The 27670-nt window shown below is 36.1% G+C and overlaps 1 protein-coding gene across 30 annotated transcripts in view; it reads right to left on the bottom strand.

The window, feature by feature from the left end:
- Adgrl3 (adhesion G protein-coupled receptor L3) overlaps positions 1-27670 on the bottom strand; it is an 878168-nt gene that overhangs the window by 194282 nt on the left and 656216 nt on the right. For all 30 annotated transcript variants that reach the window (XM_087187879.1, XM_004849675.4, XM_021262304.2 and 27 more), the window contains one exon: positions 559-861. In XM_087187879.1, the coding sequence (XP_087044005.1) occupies positions 559-861 (303 nt within the window). The remainder of the gene's footprint in view (positions 1-558; positions 862-27670) is intronic.

Genomic DNA, 27670 nt, shown 5'->3' with positions numbered 1-27670 from the left:
ATCCATGAAGACCATTAAGCAGGAGACAGAAATGAGCAGATTCAGATTTTTAGAAAAATAACTTTGGCAGGAGACTGGAGGATGAATTTGAAAGACTGATGTGGATGTCATCGAAAGCTATTGCTGTAATTCTAATGAGAAACTGTGAGAGTGTAGACCAAGGTATAACAGAATGGGCAGAGAAGCATTAAAATAAGAGGTGCGTGGGGAATAACCTTTCAGACCCATGAGGGCTTCAGAAGTTTCCTTTAAACACTTTCACAAGTGTCACAAGATAATAATATTTCTACAGTGTCTCCTAATAAAGTGTTTTACTAACCTTCACAACAAATGTCATAAGTAGAGGGTGTAGGTTATGGTTTAGATCTAAAATGTGCCCTGTAATCAACCTTCTATTAGCAGTATATGGACAGATACTCTTTGAGTGATTAATACGTTTATATGCAGAGGTGGAGGGGGGGGAGAGAGAGAGAGAGAAAGGATTGGGGGGGGAGAACATAGAAAATTAAGCCAAAAGTAAGAGATGACCTTTAGTTTAGGTCTTCAGTGTAGGTTTACCTATAGTTCCTGCAGGGCATGGCTGTTTTGCAACTTGTCCTTGACGGGTCTTGAACCACATGATTTCTCGGGCTTCCACAGCCTCACAGCTCTCTTCAAGAGCAGGGATCTGGGACACTGCAGATGAGAGGTGTGTGGTGATGTCACCCAGTACCTCAACAGCTGGAGACGGGATGCTGGTACTCCGGTTTCTTCTTCCAGACACCGAAGGGGTGGTGCTCCTTCCAGAGCTCCACGTTGTGGTCCTGAGGGTGGTACTGGTGGTCGTGCTTCCCATGCCAAAAGGACCTGTGGTAGAAACTCCTGGAATAAAATTAGAAAGAAAAGCCTATATTGCTTGTTCTCAGTAGGACTTCAAGGTGTCTCCATACTGTAGAAATTCAAAGAGTTTTAACACTGGAATTCCTGAGCCTCATTTTCATTTTGAAAACAGTAGAAAGTAAGCCAATGCCAAGGAATCAGTGCTGCCACCTGGGTATCAAAACAGCTATTTGACCACTGCCCATCATAGGTGTGTATGATTCTCTCAATTCTAATCACAGAAAACAAAACCACACACAATGTAACTTTTCATTAAGCTTACTTCCTCTTAGAATTTTCAAGCAGAATAGAAAAAAAGAGTTGCATAAAATACTCTATTCATGTTAGGTATAACACAAGTTTCTAAATATCCAGCAAATGAGACATAAAGACAAAAGAGAACATAAACTAAATGAATGAACTAGAAAATAAAGAGCAATTTTGAGTATGATTTCCTTAATACACATTAGAGTAGCTTAGTGATTTACCTCAGTGCTCTTACAACTAACCCTACTCAACAAAATTTTCAAACTTGACATTTACTACAGTATTGGTAGTGCCCCTAGTTCTTTTCCTAAATTATTTTCTAACAAGTTTGTATTTCTTTAAGTGGGAAAATGTATTCCAAGTTTCAAACAAAAGCAGTTAGGTTCTTGGACCAGATGCTAACAGATAATTGAACCTATAATGTACACAGAGTGTCTTTTAAGAACTAAGAGAGTATGTGCTGCAAAGAATTACATATCTTCTAGGGGAAATATATTTATATTCTTACCAGGGGATGCAAGTATTCACCAGCCCTCCACACACTTAACCTGTTACTAGCTGTGTGATTCAAAACTGCTCCCAATTTCACTTACTGGCAATAAACTCTTAAAGTGTACTAGCGCTGGCACAAGACAACTAGGGTATAAGGAGCTGTCGAGCTCCCCGAAATGTGCCCCCAGCTGTTTGTCTCTAACTGTCCACTTTTCAGAAGTTAACTACTCACACATTAAAGAGCACGTCTTCTCTGCTACCCCAGAGGAGCTCCCAGACTCATTGCAGTGCATTGGTTGTGCCTTCCCAAAGCAGGCTAAACACGCCGGGCAAGAGGGTACTGATTTCTGAACATTCAAGCAAGGACATTTTAGCATGCACTCAAGTGTTGCTATTTGTTGTCTTCTTGCCCTCGTCTGCTTTCTCTGCCCCCTTCTCCGCCTCCGTCCTGTTTCACTGCGCACTCTCTCTATGTGAATGGCACTGTTCATAACTGCTTCATACAAGAATGTAGAGTTGGGCTGGGGATTTAGCTCAGTGGTTCTGGCGCCTGCCTTGCAAGCACAAGGTCCCAAGTTCGATCCCCAGTACCCCAAAAAAAGAATGCAGAGTAGCTTTCTTTCCTTCTTCCACATACACGATAGACCTCAGACTGCCAAGTCTTTCTGTCTTATCCTTTTATTTACAATTCATCTATTTTTTCTTTCTCTTCCCAATCACCACCAATTTATATTGTTTACATTCAAACATCACTAATGAATGAATATGGAAGCCTTTTAACTATTTTGCTGATAGAAGCAGTACCAGAGTAAAACTGTGATACTCTTATTTCAATCTTTATTTTTGCAAAGTAAAATATCAGATGTCAAAAAAATTACTGATTCTAACCATGTACCACAATTCAAATACAAAATTTAACAACATATTTCAAAATATATAAAGTTGATTTGCTGCTTTAACAATATTATGTGAAACTGCAATTAAAATTATAAATGAAAGTATGACTCAATAGATATTATTGGCACATAAAACATTTCAAAACTATTACATAAAAATAAGAATATTTAATAACATGAAAATTAAGTGCTAGATACTATTAAGCATCAGCTTTAAAAAATTCACATCAATGCTGCTATGGGATGTAAGAAGATTGGTGTGAATTTTTTCAGGAGATGAAAAAAAGTTTTTACTTCATACTACATGGAAGGTAGTAAGGCAATAGTTAAAAGCTAACTTCATGTGAATTCTCTGACTCCATTAGTTTAAATAATGCCAGCTCTCATTTGTACTTTTGAAGAGACCATGTTGAGTAACTTGCAATTTTTTGACAGGAACTATAATCTTTTCATTGATAATGAGCTATAGTTTCTGTTTCAAACAAAGCATTTCTAGTTTTTCTTTGTCTTTTTAAGTTTGATAATGTAGCAAAGGAGATTCATAGCAGTTACCTGTTATTAGCTAAATAATCTCCTGCTCAAATTAACTTGTTCAGGAAAAGTCTCTGAACTCAAGCAAAAACTACTTTTAAAATAGAAACTGTTGTTCAATTGTCTTCTTTCTCTTCAGAACTATAGATACAGAAGAAGGCTTTCAAAATTAATGTGCTTTTCTTCAACTAGATATTTTAATTAGCATAGAACTGAGAGGAGAAAAGATTTGTTCCACAGCCATTTTCATCATGATAAAACCCCACAGCTGCATGTGTAGAGACAAGTTTCTCCCTCCTGTTGTCCTGATTGCACTAATCGTACGCAAGGAGCATTGCACATTGCCACAGATTTGTGCTTGCTGTGACTTCAGGTTTACAAATATTGAATAGATTTATCTTTTAGCATAGATTTAATATATCTATCACTGTGATGTATTTAAGTGATTCAGATTTCAGACTTGAAAATTACAGTATCACATCAAAATGTATTTAATAATAGCCACATGTAATGGAAATTAATGCTCTTTATTTATTTTTGAAATTACTCCATTCAAACTATTTTCTACCTTTTCTCAGAGGTACTTGTTAGGGTATATAGGCAATATGTTCTCTTCTGATAAAATCCTTAAGTGGTTTCTGTCTACCTTCCCAAAAAAGAACTCCTTTTATGCAGGCCCAGTGCCTTTCATGATTTCTTTCTCCAACTCACTCACGATGCTTCCTCATCTTTTTGTTTTACCTTTAAACCGTACAAAATTACCAGTAGTTCCTCAACTGTGTATTTTTTGCCTCAGGATCTTTGCCCCTGCTGCAAAGTGTTGCTGCTCCATTTTCACCTGGGCAACATCTATTGGTCCCTTGGAGCTCAGCTTGGTTGCCCTCTGCATCCAGAAGACTTTTCAAATTTACTAAGTCTGAGATACATATTAACATGTGTTTTTGCTAAAACTACTTCTCTGAGTTTCATGCCTGACTCAATAAATAAGCCCCGAGTTAAAATAGATGAATGTATCACAAAGATGGGGGGAAAGTAGATGGGAACAGCAAATGGTGTAACTAAGAGTTCCCAGCATAAGAACCAGAATACTCCTAAATGCATCTTATCCTATCATTAAGAGAACCGCTAGATAACTCACAAAGAAAATAATCAAGGAGAATACAAAGCCTCCAAAAGGATCCTGTCTCAGGGCAATCATATTAAAGTGAATAAGCTCTTGTGAAGCAGTAATACTGATAAAATAGATTTCCTTAAAAGTTCAATGTGTTATAAAACTTGTTGGACAGAGTCAGTTTTATATAAACATTCTAATGTTAGGGATTGATATAGAACTTATTTACTTGGCACTGTGCCACAGAAAGATGTCTACAAGCAGGGTCACACCATTCTGTTTGACGTTAAGCAGAATAAAACTCAATTTTAAAAGCTTTCCCTGATCTTGCATTCCCTTGCTTCCATTTACTGCTATGTGGGGCTCCCAAGGGTGCTGCTCAGTGCCAGCATTTGGCAGAATAAGTACCAGTGATATACATGCTGTCACCAGTGCCCAAGAAAGAACTTGTCTTACCGCTAAATGCTGAGAAAAAGATACAGATTCACCAGAGTCACTGCCTGGCAAAGTTCCAGCTCATATTATAAACTGTGAGGGTTTGTATTTTTCTTCCAGCAAGCAAGAAATGATATGACACATTTCCGGGGCTCAGGATCACTGAATCTTACCTGATGACACAGACAGCTTATAAACCTATGTGTTATTAAGTTCCTCGTGTGGCTGTGTGCCAGGGAAAGGTTACTGTCTAAAAGGAAGTAAGTTTGAGTCACTACTTATATGTAATGGCAAAATCATGCAATGTTCCTCATTATTTTGTCATTATCACTGTGCTCATTGTGCTTATAAAAATTAGTATTCTCAGAAAAAAAAAACTAAACAAAACTCCAACTTAGAATTCGCTCCCACAACTTTATTTCCCTTATGGACACTTAATGTACATAGCTTTTTTTATTCTTATGATTTCATTTATTTTCTTTAAATTTTTTTCCTTCAGCCTATCTTGAGCAAATATTTTGAACCTTATTTGGTTATAGTAAATAGTGGAAATAATCAAGGAATATTTTGTACTTTACATTTTGTAATATTTTTCTTTAATAACTATTCATTTAATTATATCAATTTATAGAGTATTCCTATGAATTCATAATTTAAAAAATGAGAAAACAGACTCAAATAATAAGTGAATCATAATCGTAAAAATAGTAAATGAATTGGTATCAACTCTTTTTAAATCCTGTGTTTTAAATATTTTGCTGTTAAGCTCACTTTTTAAATTACTTCATACCTTTAACAATTATGAATGTTCTGTAATCTCTTAAGGAAAGGCTAAAGGAAATAAAGATTTTAGTAAGACATTACTATATTTGATTACAAAACATTTATTATTTACTGTTCTGAGAAAATGTAATACTTAAGATAGACTCTAAAACTATGCAAACTAAGCATAAACTTCACTAGAGAAGAATTGTTTATCTTTACTCATAAAGTACGTGGGTTTTCTTCTTGATTCTCCTTATTTTTGTTCCTTCCTACAGTATGTTTTCATGGTTTCCCCATGACAAATCTTTCTTTTGTGTTAACTTCTTTCCAGCAGACAGTATGCTGGATGATTATAGAGCAGCTTTTCTTCCGCAACCTCCAAGCCCTCATTTGAATCCAAGGTCAACTACTGAAGTAATCTTCCCAAAGGCCTGGTAGAGGAAACAAGAAAACTAAAACCATCACAGTGCTGTAAAAGAGGAAATTCTTCCTGATCCCCCCCACCCAGTGATAGCAGTTGGTGGCAGCATATTTTATTATACCCAGTTCTTAAAAAGAAACATAATATCACCCATTATAAAATTATTCAATTCTTTTCCATGTCCACTTATAATATTGGCATCGTGACCTCTAGAGAGAGTGAAATTCCACAGCCATCAGCCATGTAGCCATGGAAGGGATAAGACCAGGATTTTAATTTAGTCCTATCAAAATTTCTCCCTTTTGACTAAGGGCAATGTTGTTGTTGAAAATGAGCACATATGTGTACATTGGATAAACTCTTAATGAACCTGGAAATTAATTTGCTCCAAATACTGCTCGAAAATACTTTCACAGGGGCTCCTATGGGCCAGAACCACTGGCAACTTATTGAGTACATGCTATGGGTGAAATAATATTCAAAACACTTTAGAGAGATTCATCTATTTAATTCTGAGAAGAAATCTGTGGGAGGGCACTACTAATGGTCCTCATTTTATACGTAATGAAACTGGGACATCAAAAGGCTAAGTGCAATTCCAAAGATTATGAGTTTGTGAGAACAGAGAAGCAGGGCGGGGGATTCAGCTCAGTGGTTCTGCCACCTGCCTCGCAAGCACAAGGCCCCAAATTCGATCCCCGGTACCAAAAAAGAACAGAGAAGCAGCCTGAACCCTGCTCTAGTGACTTTACTCCAAGCCACATAAACTGGAATATCGAGAACTGGAACTTGATTGGTGACAAAGCAGCCTGATCACTGCTGTTGAGAGAAGAAGGAATGATCCTTATGGAGCTAATTTATTTTTGTTTATGGCATTTTTAACTCTGCTATGTAGGGATGCAGGACCATTATGTAAGGAAAACCTGGTGTTTCCAGAAAACTTGATAAATGTTTAGCATGTCCCATGGGCGACAATTAATCAACAAACAACCATATGGAGGAAGAGCTGGTCTTTCTTGCACATCTGTAAAGTGCGAGGCAGTGTTCTGAAGTTTTCCATGCACAGAGGCACAGAGAAGTCAAGCAAATTTCCCAGTCTCACACTGTGTCCTGAGGTGGGAAAGCCAGTATTTTAATGCTGACTCTAGAATTCATGGGTCCTCATACCTTTGGTAAACCGATGAAGGTTTGCGGTACATTTTTAAAAGTGTCATGGTGTGGCATATGTTATACAGCTATAAAACAGCTCATCTCTCAGAATTACAAGACTCATTTATTCCATCCACACTTATTATTCAACTACCATGGGCTAGACATTGTACTGGGGAAAAAGTTGGGTATAATTATTGTAATTCCTTGCCCTTATGAAGTTTTCTCTGAAAAGTTTTACAGAACAAACTACTGAAGAAGATATAAAATAACAAGAGAAAAAATACATAAATTTTGTATATATACATATATACAATTGATATATATATATATGAAATCACAAACATCTTAAAATTGATAAAATACTGTAGTAACAGAAACATTATCTTACAATATAATGAGATAAATTCTGTATCATTTAAAAGAGATTAACATTGGACAAATATAACTTTTTGCCTTAGGCTTTTTTCATCTTTTAAGTACAGTTTATATATGGATATATATTGGAGAAAAAAATGACACCTATTTAACCTACCTAGCAATATGACAGAAAATATGTCATGTTATATGACAGAGAATAATAGCTTACTAAATGTTTATTAGTACTGATAATAGCATGTATTCCTAAATTTCAACTAAAAATTTGATTGCTCATTATGTGCTAGCTAGACACCATTCTAAATGCCGTGGGTACAGAAGTGAACAAAAAATAAAAATTTCTGCTCACATTAGTATTAGAGACAGATAATATAGAGAGTAGAAGAATACAGAGAGAGAGAGTAGAAGAAATGTATGCTCTATTAGATATTAAGAACTTCTAAGAGAGGGCCAGTGGTCATTTTTTACTGTGCATATCATGATCCTCACTGTACATATCAGGCTGTCATTAACTGGGCTAATGGATGTTTTCTTCTCTCTTTTAATGTATAAGGCTACATTATTCTTTTTTTCTCTTTCATACATTTTGTTTGCTTGTTTGTTTGTTGTTGTTGTTGGGTGTTTTTTTTTTTTTCTTTTTGGTTCCAGGGATTGAACTTGGGACCTCGTGCTTGTGAGGCAGGTGGCAGAACCACTAAGCTAAATCCCTGGCCCCATAAATTTGTTTTTTTAATTCATTAAGTTTATTGGTACATTTTAGATATACATTGTGATCACATTTCTAAAAATTTCTAAAAGCTTTAATTAATGGGAAGTCTAAAAACTTTAATTAATGGGAAGTCAAGTAAACTTTGGTAGTGAAAAAGATATATAAATAAAAATACCAGGGGATTCAGTTCAACTGAATTAAAGTTCACTTATTTCCTGATAAACAGTAAAACATTCTAAGAGACATAGTTGAATGGGAATGGATTTAGGATTACGCCTCTGAGCCTCAATAGTGCGCTTATTTCCCTAGTTTTGACAACATCATTATTGCCCTGTTTTTGAAGTTACTACTTAATATGTGAAATGAAATCTGTCTTACTATTAATTTGTGAATTACAATTTACCTACAAAGTTAAAGGAACACCTGAATATACATCTTGTATATGATTTAGTTATAAGAAGCACGAAGTTAAAGTAAATTCAAGAAAAATAAAATTATACTTTACATTTGGAAATAAAAATTCAAAGTGAACAGTGATGAAGAGCCTAGAATTTAGGCACACTAAGGTTTTTATTTTCAACAATACAATTTTAGTAACTTTGTTTACTGAAGGTGCTTGGAGAACAAACATGTGCTTGTCTTTGTTACATATATACTTGTTTCTAAGAAACTGCTAAAATAAGGACCTACTGCACGGTGGCTACTGTTCTTGGTTATGTGTTTGTTGTTTATGCTTAGTGTCTAGAAAGGAGGGTATATATTACTTTTTAAATACCTCAGAATCTTTTTTTTTATTAAATTCTTTTATTGGTACATTGTAGGTATACAACACAATTACATTTCTCATTGGGAATTGTACCTTTACATAATGCATCTTGGTTCTTATTTTTTCCCCATTCCTAGCCCTCCCTTCAAGCCCTCCACCCTTCCCTATTTACAAAGACTTTATTTCCATTTTTTCCATTTCTCATCATTTTTCCTTTCCCTTCTTTCCTTTTCCCTGACCCTCCCACTACCCCTACCCCTTTGGACCTTTTCTTCCTATTTTACATTATCGATTATTCATTCTAATCATTGGTACATTTTAGGTATACAATTTAATGACATTCATCACTGGAAATTTGCACCTTTACTTAGTCTCTCTTGGTTCTTATTTTTCACCCTTGACCAGCCCTCCCTTCAACCTCTCCATTCTTCCCTATTTACAAAGACTTTGTTTCCATTTTTCCATTTTCTCATATTAATCCCATTCCCCTCTATCCTTTCCTCTAGCCCTCCCACTTCCTTCCCCTTTGCTCCTTTTCTTCCTATTTCACATTACCTATTACACATTTAGTCCTTATTTACACTTTCAGTTTCTCACACCAGAGAAACTATTCAGAATTTATTCATGTGTGTCCTATTTAGTTCACTTAAGAGTATCGCCTCAATGTGCATCCACTTAGCTATAAATGTCTCTAATTTCTCATTTTTTATGGCTGAGTAGTACTCCATTTTATTAAAAAACCACATTTTCTTTATCCAGTCTCCAGTTGATGGGCATTTGGGCTGTTTCCAAGTTTTAGCTATTACAAACTGTGTTGCTATGAACATGGGTGCACATATATCACTGTGGTATGATTCTTTTAATTCTTTGGGGAAGATCCCCAGCAGTGGACTAGCAGGGTCAAATGGGACTTCCAGTCCTAGTTCTTTGAGGTATCTCCATACTGATTTCCACAGTGCTTGCACCAGTCTACACTCCCACCAGCAGTGGAGCAGGGTTCCTCTTTCCCCACAGCCCCACCAGCATTTCTTATTGGTTGATTTCATGATAGCAGCCATTCTTTCTGGAGTGAAGTGGAATCTCAGCGTTGTTTTCATTTGCATCTCTCGAATGACCAGTGATGTTGAACATTTTTTCCTGTATTTATTTGCTATTTCTACTTCTTTGTCTGAGAAATGTCTGTTCATTTCAGACATTTTTGGATTGGGTTGGGTCTTTAAATTTAGGATGTCTGATCTTTTTAAATTCTTTATAGATTTGAGATAGTAGACCTTTGTCTGAGGAAGAGCAGGTGAAGATTTTTTCCCACATTGTGGGTTGTCTCTTCACACTGCTGGTGGTTTTTCTTGCTGTGCAGAAGCCTTTTACTAAGAAGAGATCCCACTTACTGATTGTTTGTGCTAGTTCACGGGCAACTGAGGTTTTGTTCATAAAATCTTTTCCTACACCTATGTCTTCAAGGGTTCTACCTAACCTCTGTTCCAACTGGTTCAGAGTTTCTATTTTAATATTTAGATCTTTAATCCATTTTGATTTTAGTTTAGTGCATGGCGAGAGATATAGGTCTAGTTTTAATCTTTGGCAAGTTGAAGCCCAATTTTTCCAGCACCATTTATTAAAGAGGCTATCTTTCCTCCAGTGAGGGTGTTTGGCTCCTTTATTGAAGATGAGATGGCTGAGTGTGTCTGGCATTGTTTCTGCATCTTCTAATCTGTTCCACTGGTCCTCAGGTCTGCTTCTTTGCCAGTACCATGGTATTTTTGTCACAGTAGCTTTGTAGTAGAGTTGCAGGTTGGGAATTGTGATACCCCCTGCCATGTCTCTGTTACCTAGAATTGCTTTTGCTATTCTGGGTCTCTTCTTGTTCCAAATGATTTTTTGGATTGTTTTCTAGAGGTCTATGAAGTATGCTGCTGGGATCTCAATTGGAATTGCATTAAATCTATATAGCAGTTTTGGAAGTATGGCCATTTTCACTATATTAATCCTTCCTGCCCAGGAGCAGGGGATGTCTGTCCATTTTCTGATATCATCTTCAATCTCTCTTTTCAGAGTGCCATAGTTTTCAGAGAAAAGGTCTTTGATTTCTTTCATTAGGATGATTCCTAGGTATTTCAGTTTTTTGGATGCTATTGTGAAAGGAATTATTTGCCCTATTTCTCTCTCAGTGAGTCTGTCATTTGTGTAGAGGAAAGCTATTGATTTTTGTGTGTTGACCTTGTAACCAGCTACTTGACTGAATTTGGTTATTAAGTCTTGAAGACTTTTGGTGGAGTTCTTGGGGTCTTCTATATAGAGTATCATATCATCTGCAAATAATGACAATTTGACTTCTTCATTTCCTATCTTTATTTCTTTTATTTCTTTCTCTTGTCTAATTGCCGTGGCTAATGTTTCCAGAACTATATTGAACAAGAGTGGTTATAGTGGACATCCTTGTCTTGTTCCTGATTTGAGTGTGAAGGATTTCAGTTTTTGACCATTTAGTATGATATTGGCTGTTGGTTTTTCATAGATGGCTTCTATCAGTTTGAGGTAGAAACCATCTATTCCAATTTTTTGTAGGATTTTATCATAAATGCATGTTGGATTTTGTCAAATGCCTTTTCTGCATCTATGGAGATAATCATATGGTTTTTGTCCTTGGCTCTATTGATACAGTGTATTACATTGATTGATTTGTGTATATTGAACCATCCCTGCATCCCTAGAATGAATCCCAGTTGATCAGGGTGTATGATCTTCTTGATGATCTTCTGCATTCTGCTTGCCATTATCTTATTAAGGATTTTTGCAACTATGTTCATTAGTGAGATTGGCCTATAGTTCTCTTTTTCGGTTGGGTCTTTCTCTGCTTTGGAGATCAAGGTGATGCTTGCTTCCAGGAATGAATTTGGGAGTATTGCTTCCCTTTCAATTTCATTAAAGAGTTTAAACAGTAGTGGCAGTAGTTCCTCTCTAAATGTCTTGTACAATTTAGTAGTGAAGCTATCAGGACCCGGGATTTTCTTAGTTGGTAAGTTCTTAATTACATTTTCAATTTCATTGATTGATATTGGGTCATTTAGAATTTGTAAATCTTCTTCATTCAACTTTGGTACTTCATATGTATCTAGGAATCTGTCCATTTCTTCTGTGTTTTCCATTTTATTGGCATATAGGTTCTCAAAGTAGGTACTGATGATCCTCTGGATTTCTGCTGGGTCTGTTGTAATTTAACACTTTTCATTCCTAATTGCATGGATTTGGGCCTTTTCTTTCCTTTTTCTGACAAGGTTGGCTAAGGGTTTGTCAATTTTGTTGATTCTTTCAAAGAACCAACTCTTGGCTTCATTGATTTTTTTTGTATCGTTCTCTTAGTCTCCATTGCATTGATTTCTCCTCTGATCTTTATAATTTCCTCCCTTGTATGAGCTTTGGGGTTGTCCTGCTCTTCTTTTTCTAGAAGCTTGAGGTTCAGCATCAGGTTGTTTAATTGGGCTCGTTCTGTTTTCTTAATATGCCTATTCACTGCTATGAATTTCCCTCATAAGACTGCTTTCATTGTGTCCCATAGATTCCGTTATGTTGTATTGTCATTGTCATTTAATTGAAGGAACTGTCTGATTTTTTCTTTAATTTCCTCTGTGATCCATTGGTTATTCAGAAGTATGTTGTTCAATTTCCACGTGTTTATGAAATTTTTTGAGTTTCTTTTGCTATGGCTCTCCAATTTCATTGCACTATGGTCTGATAATATACAGGGGATAACTTCAATTCCTTTGCACTTACTTAAACATGTTCTATGTGTGAGTATGTGGTCTATTTTGGAGAATGACCCATGTGTAGCTGAGAAGAATGTGTATTCTGATTTTGTGGGGTGGAAGACTGTAAACATCTGTTTAGTTCATTTGTTCAAGAGTTCAACTGAGTTCTAGTATTTCATTACTTATTTTTAGTCTAGTTGATCTATCCATTTGTGACAGTGGGGTGTTGGGGTCCCCCACTACAATTGTATTAGTCCATATATGACTTTTCATGTCCGTTAGTATTTATTTTATATAGTTGAGCACACTAGTGTTTGGTGCATAGTTATTTATGATTGTCATCTCTTCCTCTTGGATTCTTCCCTTTATAAGGATGTAGTGTCCTTTTTCATCTCTCTTAATCAGTGTTGGCTTGAAATCTACTTGATCTGCAAAGAGGATAGCTACTCCTGCTTTTTTTCAGGTTCCTGTTGCATGGAGTATTGTTTTCCACCCTTCAACTTTCAGTCTATGAGTTTCCTTTTGAATTAAGTGTGTTTCTTGTATGCAGCATATTGTTGGATTTTGCTTCTTGACCCATTCTGCCAGTCTATCTTTTGATTGGTGAATTGAGACCATTAACATTGATGGTTATAACTGAAATGTATTGACTTGTTATTTCCATGACTTTTTCTTTTTGTTGGGTTCTCCCCTTTTACATTTAATTTCCTGTCATGCCAGATGGGTTCATTCTGCTTTTCTTCCTGGGGTTGTGATCCTCAATGTCTGTTCCTAGGATATTGTGTAAAATTCTTTGGAGTGTTGGTTTGGCATTCACGAAGTTCCTAAGGTGCTCTTTTTCATGAAAGTATCTTATTTCTCCAACAATTTTGAAAGACAGTTTTGCAGGGTACATCAATCTGGGTTGGAGGCTGTTTTCTTTTCAGGCTTGGTATATGTTACTCCAAGCTCTTCTTGCCTTGATGGTTTGTGTTGAGAAGTCTGCTGTGATTGTGATGGGCTTTCCTTTGTATGTGATTTGTTTCTTTTCTCTGACTGCTTGCAGAACTTTGTTCTTCTGTTGGGTTTCTGGAATCTGAAGTATTATATGCCTATGTGTAGATTTTCTTTTGATCAAGGCTATTTGGAGTCCTATATGCCTCACTTATCTGTATGTCAAGCTCTTTTCCCCTGCTTGGGAAGTTTTCTGCCATTATTTCTGTGAAGATATTTTTTTATGTCATCTCCACTCTCTCCTGTTTCTTCATTGACCCCAGTCAGTCTTATGTTATTCTTCTTTGCATCATCTAGCAGCTGCTGGATTGATTTCTCATGTTCCCTTATAATTTTGAAGCAATTTTTCTTTTCCTGGTCACTAATTGCAATCTTATCTTCTATATCTGAAATTCTGACCTCACATTGGCTCATTCTGCTGTGTAGACTTTCAATGGAGTTTTTCATGTCCTGGAAATGTATTTGCATCTGTTTCATGGATTCCATTTGTTTCTTATGTTGGGATTCCATCATGTTCCTCAGCTCCTCTCTAGATTTATTAATCATGTCTTGCACTAGAGGCACAATTTCTCCTGTTATCTGAGAAATTATTCCTGATTTCATTTTTTCCAGATCCCCTTTTGTTGCCAGTTCAGTGGGTCCAGGTGGTTGAGTATCAGAGTGTTCCATCTCATTTCCCTTTGGGGTTGCTGTAGGTGATCTGGAAGTCTGGTTTTGAGATTTATTTATGTGTTTTCTCATTTCGACTGGGGCAGGGGGCTGTTAGAGCCTGCATGGATTACCTCCTCTGAGCTGGGAGAGGTGGGACAGGGGCCGGGAACAGTGGTAGGGATGGTGACCCAAAAGCCCTTTCCTGTGGGCTGGGAGCATCGGGAGGGATAGTGACAGGGAAGTCCCTTCCTCTGGGCCAGGAGCAGTGGGACTCAGTACCTTGATCTGGTGGTCTGGTGTCTTCTGTGTCTTTGTAGTGTCGAACCAGGTGGCTGCCTGTCTGCAGCGGGGTGATTCCCTGTCTTCCTCGTGACTGGGGACCTGGGTAGGGCGTGGGCAGACCTGCCTGTCTGCTGCGGGGTGATTCAGCATCTTCCCTGCGACTCAGGACCACGGTAGGGCATGCACAGACCTGCCTGTCTCCAGTGGGCTCAAGTGCAATTCTTCTTGAATTTAGGTTATGATGAAATGCTGAAGAAAAAAGTCCTCTTCTTCATCTGAATCATCTTCCAAAAGATTTCTCCTTTCACTTCTCACAGAACCAGTGACGTCATCATCATTTAGGTGGCACTTGAACTTGGGAGGCATACTTTTTACTCCTGCAGTACTTCTCTAGTTCCCAGTAAAGTATCCACCACCTGAGGCTCCTGGGAGCTCCCGGCAGCTCTCTAGGGCAGCCTGAGGCGGGCAGGCGGCCGGGAAAGGAGCAGGGAGCCGCGGAAGACCGGCGAGCGGACAGGAGGAGCACAGTGGGCGCGCACCCGGCGACCAAACACCTCAGAATCTTTTAAAAACCTTAAGAAAAAAAATCTTCAGCACTGATTTTTCATCGAAAACAAAGATGAAACCAGGAGATTCAGCGATGTGCTGCAGTGGGAAGAGAAAGCTGAAAACAGCAGTCCCTTTAGTTATGGAGTGCATCTGCGAGGCAGGCTAACTTTATCAAGGGTCATAACGTCAAAGCTTGGCTCTTCAGCAAGCCTGTCAAATGGTGAGTCACTGTGTGTTCTCTAACACGGCTGACAGCAATAAACATTTCATTTTTAATGTAATTTAAATAATAAAAAGAGAGCTGCATAACTGATTCTTAAATTTAAGTCAAACCAAGTTAATTTCTTCTAAAACACTTAATAATCAGTGCACAAAGTATACACTTGAAAGATGAATTGTTGTCCTGCTACAACCACATTTAAGTTATGTGTACATAACTTAACTCTTTCTGAGTATGAGGAAATTTGACATTCTGCTGTGCTTCTCACGCAAATATACTACCCAACATAGCATCAGTACTCCATAAATGCATGATGGCTAACTCATGGAATAAATGCTCAGGCTTTATTTTGAAAAGCGTTTTCAGAAGCTCTATATGCATGATTGTGTTTCAGTTACCCTGTGATTTTAATTAGGTTATATTAAAAAATTTGATCACCCACTCCAAATTAAATTTATAACAAGATTTAATAAATAAATTTTAAAATTTTACTTATAAAATTTTTATCATTGTAATACTAATATCAAAAATTATAGGCCTAGAAGATGAAGAAACTTTAAATCTTTAAACAGATATTACTAATTCATAATTACTTTCTTCTGTGATAAAAGACAGGACAGGAATGGTTTATTTCATACTAATGACTAAGTGATCACACCAAGGTATTTTCTAACACAGAATTGGGAATGGAGTTTGGGATGTGTATCTCTAAACAAATATGTTTAATTAGTCTTCAAAATGAGAATTTAGTAGCTTCTTCTCACTCACTTATTTTCTTTTTACCTGCACTCATGGACCCTGTGCCAACCAGCCATCTTTTAAATTCATAGCATAAGACAATCCTACCCTTTTGCTTCCTCCCTACTATTTGAGACTCTTATATGGAGTCTTGCATTCTACAAGTAGCAATAAGTAAGTCAAGGAGGCAAATTTCTTAGGGAAATTTGCACACAGGAGCAATGAGAATTCTAATATTTATTTCAGTAATTCTAACACACAATAAATATTCACTAATAATAACATTATATACACCATTATACACATTATTATAACAATTTGATTGGTTTAAGAAACACCAGAAACACCAACGAGATTAGTAAAGCACCTCTCTGAGTGTTTCTCGGTGGTCATGAAGCCATGATGTTGGATACTGTGAATCTGGCCCTCCCCTTTCTGTTCTGGCTGTTTCCCTGCTCTATTTCCAGCTGCTGTGTACTGCATCTTTGCTCAGCCACACCCTCCCACTGTGATGTTTCTGCCTTGAGATGGCTGATCATGGACTGAATCCCTTGAACCATGAAGTAAACTGAATCTCTCCTCGTTTGTGCTGTGGGTGTTGGATACTATGTCTTAGTGATGGGAAAGCTGACTAATACACTATAATCAAATTCAGATTATCTAACATACTGTCAACCGTCTAAGGAGAACTGTAGTCAACTAACTTAGACAGGTGAATTTCTCCTCCATTCACATAATAAGAACAGATATAGGCCAGGCTAAAGTAAAATTATAAAGTTTGTCTTTTTCATCTCTGAATACTCCAATAGCAGTCCACTTCCCATTTTATGCAAAGCATCTGCAGAAAATATATGTGATTATTATTTGTAGTACAATATGAAATGGGGATATAATTCACTGGTGTGTGTTTAGCATCTGAAACACCCATGTCATTAGCGAAAAGAGAGAGGAGAGGAGAGGAGAGAGGGAGGGGAAGGTGGGGGAGGAAACAGGAAGGGAAGGAGAGGGGAGGGGAGGGGAGAGAATAGGAGAGAAGATAATAATGTGAATAAATAGAAAAACATTTTTTCAAAATCACTTTCCTACTGTATGATATTTCAAAAAGTCAGGTGATAGGGTATTTGTACATGAAGTTTGTATTATGAATGTATTATGTACAGGAGGATTGTCTTACACTATGAATTTAAAAGATGGCTGGTTGGCACAGGGTCCATGGGTGCTGGTAAAAAGAAAGCAAGTTGGTGCCTAGGTGAGTGAGGAGAAGCTACTAAGTTCTCATCCTGAAGACTAATTAAACGTATTTGTTTAGAGATACACATCCAAAACTCCACATCCAAAACTCCATTCCCAATTCTGTGTTAGAAAATACCTTGGTGTGATCACTCAGTCTTTAGTTTGAAATATAACGATTAGTTTTAAAAATACTTAATATTCAGTTTTTAATGTAAAACAGAGAAAGAGGTGGCGTAAAGGGGACATGTAAAATCAAAACTGAAATAACATGTAACTGATCAAGCATGGAAGCAAAACTGTAGATGACTCACATAATTGAGAGTCAATGAGTAATAAGTCTAATCTCCTAGAAGCACAGCCTGATGTTCATTTAGGGATTGTGAAAAATTTGTATTTGGTTCCCCATGCACCATGCTTAAGCCCTAGTGCAACATAAAGACAAAGTGTGGCTACTTTGCTTTAGAGCAAATCCCAGTATCTTCAATGGCATGCAACACAGAGGAGCTGAGTAAATGCATACTCTAATATCAACAACTTCAACTCAAAAACATTGACACTGAGACACATTTGATTACCAGTGCCCTCAGAGGTCAACATTTCTTCATCACTCTTCCTATTATAACCTAAGCCTGTTCTATTTTTTTTTTTATTTCACTTAGAAATAATTCTTGACTTACAGGCAATTGCAAAAAGTGCAGAATCCCCTAACCCAGCTTTTCTCAATGGTGAATCCTTACATAGCTATAGTATAATATCAAGGCCAGGAAACAGACTTTGGCACATTGACAATAGTCATTGACTTTTCAACTGTTATGAGCTCAATCTTATCACTCCCTCCATTCATCTGTTGAAATCATAACCACTTTATCATAGAATATAGCTCCATTTGGAGTTGGAACCCTCTGGAAATAATAGGGTAAAATGAGGTCATGTGAGTGATGCTTAAACTAAAAATACTGTTGTCATAAGAACAAGAGATTAGGACACAGAACATACTTAATGTGACAGTTAATTGTCAACTTGATTGGCTTGGGAGTTATCCAGTAAAACACACTCTGGGTGTATCTGAGCGGGTCATGGGTGTGGGACTTGGTGTCTACATCTGGGCCCTGGCCTCTTCCTCTCTGGCACTGTTCCCTGCTTTCTTCCTGGCTGCTGCCACAAAGTGAGCAGCTCTGTTCCCCTATCCCCCTCCACCACAAACCAGACTAGAATGGACTGAAATCACCGGAGCAGTTAACCTCTTTTTTTAAGAGGTGGTAGACAGGTACTGTGTCCCAACAATGAGAAAGCTGGCAAATACACCATGAAATGAAAATATCAGGACATAGAAAGAAGGTGGTCATCTGCAAGCTAAGGAGAGAGGCCTTAGAAGAAACCAAACCTACAGACACCTTGATCTTGGATTTTCAGCTTCCAGATCTATAAGAAAATAAATTGATGTTATTTAAGCTGGTCAATCTCTGGTATTTTGTAATGGCAGGCTTAGTAAATTAATACATCATCATTCTTAAAAACCTACATTAATTTAAATGCATGTATGTTTGTGTGTAGCCCTCTGCAACATTATGTCATGTGTAGATTTGTATGGCTACCACCACGTTCAAGACACCAAATTATTTCATCACTACCAAAGAGTTGCCTCATGCTACCTGTTTGAATTCATATCCACTCACCCCATTCCTACCTCTAGGCAACTACTAGTAGTTTCACATCTCAAGGATGCTGTAGTCACGGAACCATACAACATGAAACCTTTTTGAGACTGACTTTTTTTCACTAAGCATAATGGTTTTGAGGTTCACTCAGGTTGTTGCATGTGTCAATAGCTAAGTCTTCTCTTTGCATCACAGGACAGATACTTATCTATCCTTTGCCTTGCTGCTTGACTGACACGTGATATGTGCATATCAGATGTTGTCTCTCTTTAAAAGCTGCCAACTGATTTCATCAATCCCAAGTTCTTAAACATGGTTTAAAATGCCTTCCAATCCATACTCTGCCAATCTTTCTAGCCTCCAGTTGAGAATCTTCATCTTTGCTCTCTCCTTTTTAATCATAGTGCATTTATTTTCTGCATTACTAAAAGGTCCCTTATCTTCCATAATGTGAATGTGTCTTTCTCAACATTGTCTTCTCAAACCTAACTATTTTTCCATTCACTCCACTTTCTTTTTACTTACCTTAATCACTAACCTTTTAGATACCTGCAATATGTAGTAAATGTGAGCAGAAAATGGGAAAAAAGGGTGAAATTGTCATCTTGAATCACTCCTACTTGTATTCAATGTGCTGTTATTTTTATGATATTGATTCAGGAAAAGAATGCAAGATTTCATTCTTGCCAGAAGGTGAGCATAGTTGTATGACTAGCCAGGCAGTTGTGAAAGGAAAAGTGAAGGGAAAGAAACAGAGCTGTATGAATACCAGTTCCTACATTTTCTAGCTGCGAAACTTTAGGAGAGTCCTTGAACTGATAAAGTTTTCTTCCCCTAAAAAATGTATAAAATAGGATTATAAAGGATAAGGAAATGTACTTATAACAGTTCCTGGCAAATGTACATGCTTAATTAATATTTTAAAAGTTTTATGTATCAGGGATATTCACATGAAAGATGCAAATAATACAGACAGAGAAGTTAAAGGGGAAAATCTATTTGTGTATACAATTGCCCCACAAACTATACATCATGAGTACTGCATGTATAAACAAGAAAGTCTACTATCTCCTAAGAAAGGACCAATACACTTGCAATAGGATATAATGCAACATTATCAGTTACCACTTGTATTTGAACTACCACAGAATATGCTTCACAAATATAAATCTGATAGATGTAATAGTATCTAAACAGAAATCCAGTTATTCATAGACCTTAAAAGAAAGCAAATAGATAAAAGATTCAATGTAACTATAAAACTTTTAAAAATTTGTACCAGCTTGCTTTGTACCAACTTACTTCACAACAAATCTAATATTATTTTTAGTATCACCCTTGGTCTTTTGAAATCAATTTCCAAAACTGTAAAACTTAAACTGGTTTGATTACAGGCAAAGAGAAACAGTTTAAAATGAAGGGACATTCAGCACACAGACTTAAAGTAAAAGTAAGCAAAGCTCTTCAGTAAAGATGTAGGAAAGAAAATTCAGTATAACAAGTCAACTTTAATGCATGGTAGGGACACTCAGTACTTATGTTGTGATAGGCAACTCTCATTATCTTTCATTATTGGTTATGCCATTTACTCCATTTAATATTCTATATTCTAAATGCAGAAAAATCTTTACCTACCACTAACAATAAAGAAACCAGGATGGGCTTTTCCCAATCATCCAACTTACAAATCATGTGAAAATTTTTTAAATCAGAGAAAGAAAATGAAACAAAGAGTAAACCAGCAAACACCAATAAATACAGGCCTACAAAGTAAAGGGCACAAATCACTTTAGGCAATTTTGTGTGTTGACTCTGAAAGAGCACTTTGATATCACTGAAAATATTCTATACAAATGAAAAACTATCATATGTGTGATTATGTGACTATGTTTTATGGTCTCTCTTTCTCTTAGGTCCCTGAAATATTATATTTTACGAGCAGGATTTTCACATTTAGTGTATTAACTGTCAATGAACAGTAACATTCTTTAAATGAAAAAGAAAAAAAAAGAAGGGAAGAAAGATAACTTTCCTAAGGCACAGATACTTTTAGGTGGCTTCCACGATCCCCACATGACCACATTACATAAAACTATAGCATCCATTCTGTAAATAGATTCTCCATTATGGCTTTGAAGAAGCAAGTTGCTATGCTGTCACAGACACAACCATGGGATAATGAATTGAGACCAGAATCCAGCAAGACACTGAGACCTTTGTTTTGATAAAACTGTAAGCAGCTGAACACTGCCAATAGCATGAGCTTGGAAATAGATTTTTCTCCATTCAAAATTTCAGATGTGAACTTCACCTCAGGTACACTATGACTAAATCCTGTAGAGGACCTGCCTAAGCTGTGCCTGGACCCCTGCCTGACCGGCAGAATCACTTATATAATAAGTGTACATTGTTGTAAGTCACTACATTTATGGTAGTATTTTTATGTACCAGTAGATGATACAAACCCTAATTCTTTTCACGGTAGTTAAAGATTCAGAATTACTATTCAAATTTTAGGATATGATTCAGTGTCCTGTCTTTCTTCAGAGCAGGAAGTGTCAATCTTGATAATAACTGACACTTCAAGTCACCTAATTCTTCAGCGCAGAAGCATGTGAGGATATAGCAGAGGGTGTATAGTACCATCCTGGGAAGCTAACAGGTAGATGCCAGTAGCACCTCCCACCCCAGTACACCTCTGCATGTGGCCAAACGTCCTGGGGGGGAGGGGAGACACCACGTGCAAAAAGCACTCCTGTTTGAAAGCCACTGATCTGGAGGAAGTTCTTCATTTATCTCTAATCTGCATTTGTTCAATGATAAGGCTACTGCATGCCGATAACAGTGTTAGGATTTCTTAAATATACAATAATCTAAATACACAATGTCTGGATAGTTGCCTTTCAATTTGTGAAATGGCTCAAAGGCTGTAAATAAAAGAAACTGGACAGCTTTCAAAAATACAGATTACTTTTTTTTCCTGTGTTTAGTGATGCAACGCTCCTAAAACACACTTCCACTAATCACAGTAATATTTTGAAATTGCTTTTATTTTGTGTTTTACTTAAAGAGAACATGCAGAACAATATCCAGAAATCAATGAAAAGCACAAAATAAGAAGCACGCCAATTGCATGGTTGAATTGGGCTGGGTGTTAAGGGTAGTTAGTGAGAGAAAGGGAAATTTTGACAGCTTCATGCTGTCTGGTTTCAGAGATTCCACTGCACAGAATGAATTCTGCAAGCCTCTTGTTTACTACATTATATCTGCCTTCCAGAGATGCTTAAATGCCTCTAGTGTCCAGTCACTTTCTGGGTGAAAAATCTGAGAATGGGAATTCTGACTTTATTGCCGCTCCATACAAGGATCACAAATTTCTATCTTTCTCATAAGCACACCCCATGTACATGTTCTCAAGTTAAACATTTAAGGAAGAAATCAGAGAACACAAACAAAGCTACTCTCTGAAGCAAGTTTATATCTCCCCTTTCCCATTTATTATACAGTTGGGTTCACATCATTAACATGCAAATCATACTGCACTACAGTGCATTGTAAACAAAGCACTGAAAGCAGGGCTTGTCATTTCCTTATTGGTTGATAAGTAGATTTTTTTCCTAAGAGAGCAAAATAAACTCTAGTCACTTTATGTTCACTCTTTTTGGCCTAAGTAATTTCAAAATGAAACAAAAATCCTTACTGCCTTATCATTCTGTGGACACTGTTCATTTTCTTGATTTTGGTATGAAAATTTGAATGCCGCTCTTACCAAGGTAAAATGGAGAAAACATACTTTTTTTTTTGGTAAGGTAAAGTATTACACCTTGTATGAATTTCTAGCATTTTTTATTGATTCACTTCAAGTATTTTTTTCATAAAAAGGATTACGATGTAATATGTGTGTGTATCAGTTCCCCATGCTGAATGTACTCATTATACATCTTAAGCATGGACTTCTACTATTTATTTATTTTTATTTTATTTTATTTTATTTTTTTGGTACTGGGGATCAAACTTGGGACCTTGCGCTTGCAAGGCAGGCGCCGGAACCACTGAGCTAAATCCCCGGCCCTCTACTATTTATTTTTAGATAAAGTTAACATTAAGACTGGAAACTGCTTGAGACTGAATAAAGAAATGTCTAATTTAAACAATGAAGGAAAAGTCTAAAATAAAAAACTAATAAGGGTAAATCGGTTCTATAAATTATATAAACTTAGCACTGCAAATATTTCCAAGTACTTTATAATATAAACTATTATGAAAGGGAAGAAAAATAAGAAAAAAAATTCAGAGACCTCTTTTTAAAGGAAGAAAAGAAGGAAAGAAGGAAGGGAAGAAGGAACAAAGGAAGAGATTCTCTGCAAGATTCAACTAACGAGATCATAAAGGTGCATGATCACTTCCACTTCCTCCACGCTTCTCTCTTCCTTTGTAGACTTAGAAGTCAAGCCAAGAGCAGGAGAAAGGAACATGTCTCTCTGTAGTCTTCTTTCCTTACCTTTTTAAAAATAACGACTAGATTGAGATAGTTCACATATTAAAAAATCCAGCTATTTAAAATATTCAATTGTTAGTGTGTTCATAGAATTGCACAACCAACTCCACAATACGTTTTATTTTTATTTTGTTGTGGTGCTAGGAACCACACCAGGGCCTTGAACATGCTAGACAAATGCACTATATTGTTATAGGCCCAGCCTCAACATCACACTTTGTTTTAGAGCATTTTAAACATTTGCCAGTAAAACCTTTTACCTACTTTCCTCCACTACCTAATTCCAGAAAACATCTAATTAACTTTCAGTGTCTATAAATTTGCCTATTCTTGACATTTAATGTCAATGGAATCTTACAACATGTGGGCCTCTGTGACCCAGTTATTTCCCTTAGCAGTATGTCTGCAAGGCCCATACATTTTGTAGCATGAATCAGTACTTCGTTTCTTTTTATGGATGAATAATATTCCATTTATGAATATACCTTTTAAAACTCATTTTTGTTAATGGATATTTAGATGGTTTCTGCTTTTTGTCTATTATGAATAAATGTGCTGTACACATTTGCATACATTTATTTTTTTAATGTAGACATATGCTTTAATTTCTTGTAGGTACATACCTAGAAGTTGAAATGCTAGATTATCTTATAGCTCTATGTTTAGCCATTTGAGGAACTGCAAGACTTTTCCAAGCCAGTTACAGCACTTTACAACTTCACCAGCAGGGTATAGGTGTTCCACTTTCTCCAGGATTATGGATTATGAAGTAGAATTGCATTTTTGTTTTGATGTGTGGTTCCCTGATGACTAATAATGTTCACTAACTTTATATGTGCTTATTGATTACTTGCTTATCTTCTTTGAAGAAGTATCCATGTAGACCTTTTACTCATTTTTGAATTACACTATTTGTCCTTTTATTTTAGAGTAGTAAAATTTCTTTATCTATTTTGAGTATAAGACCCTCATCAGACTTATTTCTTGGCAAGTAAAGACTGTAGGGATTACAATGGTACTGGTAATATAAAAGGTGGTACACATTATAAAAATACATTCTTATGACTAGTTTGTTATACAGACAAAAATGTCAAAAAGGAAATTGTAAATTTTAATTAGAAGTCAGAAACAGTTTGGGTTAGACATGCAGCTCTGTAATTATTTTTGAAAGGTGTTAGTGATGGATGCTAATGATGAGAGAAAGAGAAAGGAAGGAAGAGAAGTAGAGATGTTTTGCTTTTTAAAAACAATCAGAACTGTAATTTAAGATTCTTTGAGATCTAGATTTTTTTTGAAAGGTTGAAAAAATTAAAGGAACAACAGAAGTTTTTTGAAAGTTTTAACCACTGAGATACTTCCATATTTCTAGGACATTTAAAAATTAAACACATATTTTGTTTATTAGCAAACAAAAGAAACCCCATACACATATCCCTGAGAAAGTATATGATTCCATTCATATATGTAAACCTGGGCATTTATAAATCATTAGCAAAGCTGGATTTTCTGTAATAAACTATGAATAAGATACTAAAAAATTATAAGCAAAGGAAATCAGGGCCAAAAAGTAAATGACAACATATAGACAATGGAAAAACAAAATAAAAAACATAGCCTTTTCTTTCTGTATTCTCTCTTCAAGAATACATCCTTGGGCCGGAGATTTAGCTCAGTGGTTCCGTCGCTTGCCTAGCAAGCGCAAGGACCCAAGTTTGATCCCTGGTACCAAAAAAAAAAAAAAAAAGAATACATCCTCATAGAATATACAAAAGAAATTCACATATTTATAAGTGGTATATATCTATACTATTGAGGAATAGAACAAAAGAATAAAAGTACACACAATTCAAGAACAGTTTAAGTGGCATATATATTACCACTACTAAAAATTACAAATATATAAGCTACACAGATATATCTGAGTTTATATAAAACTAAATAAGAAACCACTCCCCAAAATAGCAAGACCTAATGATATGTGAATAATTACTATTATAAACATGTAAAACTGAGTAGCAAGCACAGCAGAGGAATATGGCATGAATACTATTATATTTGAATTTCTGGATTGATAATTGAATTTCCTAAGTAATTAGTAGGGAAAAATTTTCTGCTCTTTCTATTGTTCTATATAGTCTACTTTGCATACTTTAATTTTTATCCCAAACTCCTAACTTCATTGGGAGTTAAATGAATTAGTAAATTTATAGACATTACTTTATAAAAAAATCTTGTAAATCATACTATTGCATTTGGCATATCAATAATGTAATTTATGTATATCATATATTATTACTTACTACCTATATATTGAATAAAAATCTATTAACAAAAAAATCAGTCTCACTGGTTGATGTGAATTTCAATATGAATATTATGAAAATTAGGAGATAAAAGCAATTTTAAAAGTTCTCTATTGCTTTTTCATAGAAAATAAGTTCAATTATATTTCTTGTTTTGGATTATAGAATTATGTTCCTAAAAGTAATTTACTGTCTTCAAAACACAAAACAGCATCATTTTGATTAAGTGACACTTCCCATAAAGAAGAAAGGACACAAATTCACCTTTATCATGGAAGCAAAAATTCATTATTTCTTATTCAGTGCTCCAAATGTATTTGGTAAAATTGTGAGATAAAGCTATTCAAAGAATTTTTTAAAAATAAACAATTATACTGTTCCTTCTCACTGGACCAACTTCAAAGAGCTAAACCAACCTCTTTGCTAAAGTTTAACTGTAAACATTGGGTGGCTTTACTAGTTTAATGTACTAATAAAATGATTATGCAAACTATTAATGCACAAATCAAGTTGCATTTTATAGCTCTTACTTTAAAGGATAGCTACATAATTTGGTCTTATATTCCATTAGTTCTTACTTAAAATCAACTTCACAGAAATTTCACACCTATTATGTTTGGTAATTATTTTGGTAAAAATATTTATTGCATCATTTTGGAAGGCTAATGGTAGTAACTATCAAAAATAACCCCTGAGAGTGTTTGCAAGGAATCAAAATCTGGTCTTTCTGGCTCCTAAGCTGGATCTTCTCTACTTGATTAGTGATTTGGTTTGGTTTTATTCTTTTCTCGCTCTCTAAATTCTTACTCTTATTTTGTTGGCCTGAGTACAGGTTACCTTCTCTATCTCCTCCCTCATACGTGACCACCCTGCAATTTAACTTTTAATTTTAATTATTTAACTTACTACTGAGTGCTCCTTTGATGATCTGATGGGTTCAGGATCCACTACTCTAAAACATGGCACTTTGGCACTTTGGGAAACAGTAGATTAGGATATAGAAACTAGCAACAATTCTCCTTGCCTATTCTTCTCTTTAGAAGACCCACTTTAGTCCAGCTGACTTTCCCCTCAAAATAGATCGAAGACCCTCACTCCAGGAAGTCTTGTCTGATACTCACAGGAAGATAATGCCGTGCAAGGACACCAGGAAGAATCTGAACAGAGGCCTGCTGAGTACCCCCACCCTTAGTTCACTACATTGAATCATATTCTCTTTGTCCAATCAGGCTTCTCCACAAATATCCAATTTTTCATCAGACCTAGCATAAAATACACTCTCCTATGTTACTTACATTAAATACATTTATATATTTTTCTCTTATTAATCTATCTTTTGTTAGAAAATCTGTAACGACATTTGTGATGGTTGATAATTTTTTTCCTTGCAATCTTAAAAAATCATTTACACTCAGATATAAATTTTGGTTTAGTTTAATCTAACCAGTAATACGCAAATATCCCTTAGCATGTCCATTTAAAAATAGATATGGGTAATGTCAAATCCCTTTCCTACTTTATTTTAATCTAAGAGACACAATTTGTAAGCCAAGTGCAACAGAATTTTCCATGACATAATCAAAGAAAATCTGTAATAAAGCCAGCACAGTCCTGATACAGTCTGTGCGTGATCTTTACTGTGCTGTGGCTGACTCTCAGAGTTCACTTGAACGCTATGAACTTCAGAACTGCAGAAAGGTTTCCCTTTTGTCTTGTTTAATTTTGCTATTCAACAAGCATGTGGAGGGTTGATCGATGTGACACTGCCTTTAATTCCCCAAACAGAATTACAACAGACATGAGAAAATAACCTTTCCTCAAAGAGGGCTTGAGGGTGTACTCAGGGGACAGATGTATTTTAGTTAATGCCAGCAAGTAAAGGAGCCTTGGAGAATGCACTGAGTGTATGAGGGGTTCCTCAATTACAAGGTCCCAGAAGGTATATTGGAAGCTTACAGACATTTTGAAATCAAATGTTTTCCAGCCCAGCAATTGACAGGGAAAGGGAATGCAGTAGCTAG

Source organism: Heterocephalus glaber, unplaced genomic scaffold, assembly GCF_053883595.1.
Source record: "Heterocephalus glaber isolate CG9 unplaced genomic scaffold, H.glaber_assembly_v1.0 deba00001509, whole genome shotgun sequence".
Taxonomy (NCBI): Eukaryota; Metazoa; Chordata; class Mammalia; order Rodentia; family Bathyergidae; genus Heterocephalus; species Heterocephalus glaber.
Note: the sequence above shows the minus strand (reverse complement) of the source record. Positions and strands in the feature narration are given on the sequence as shown.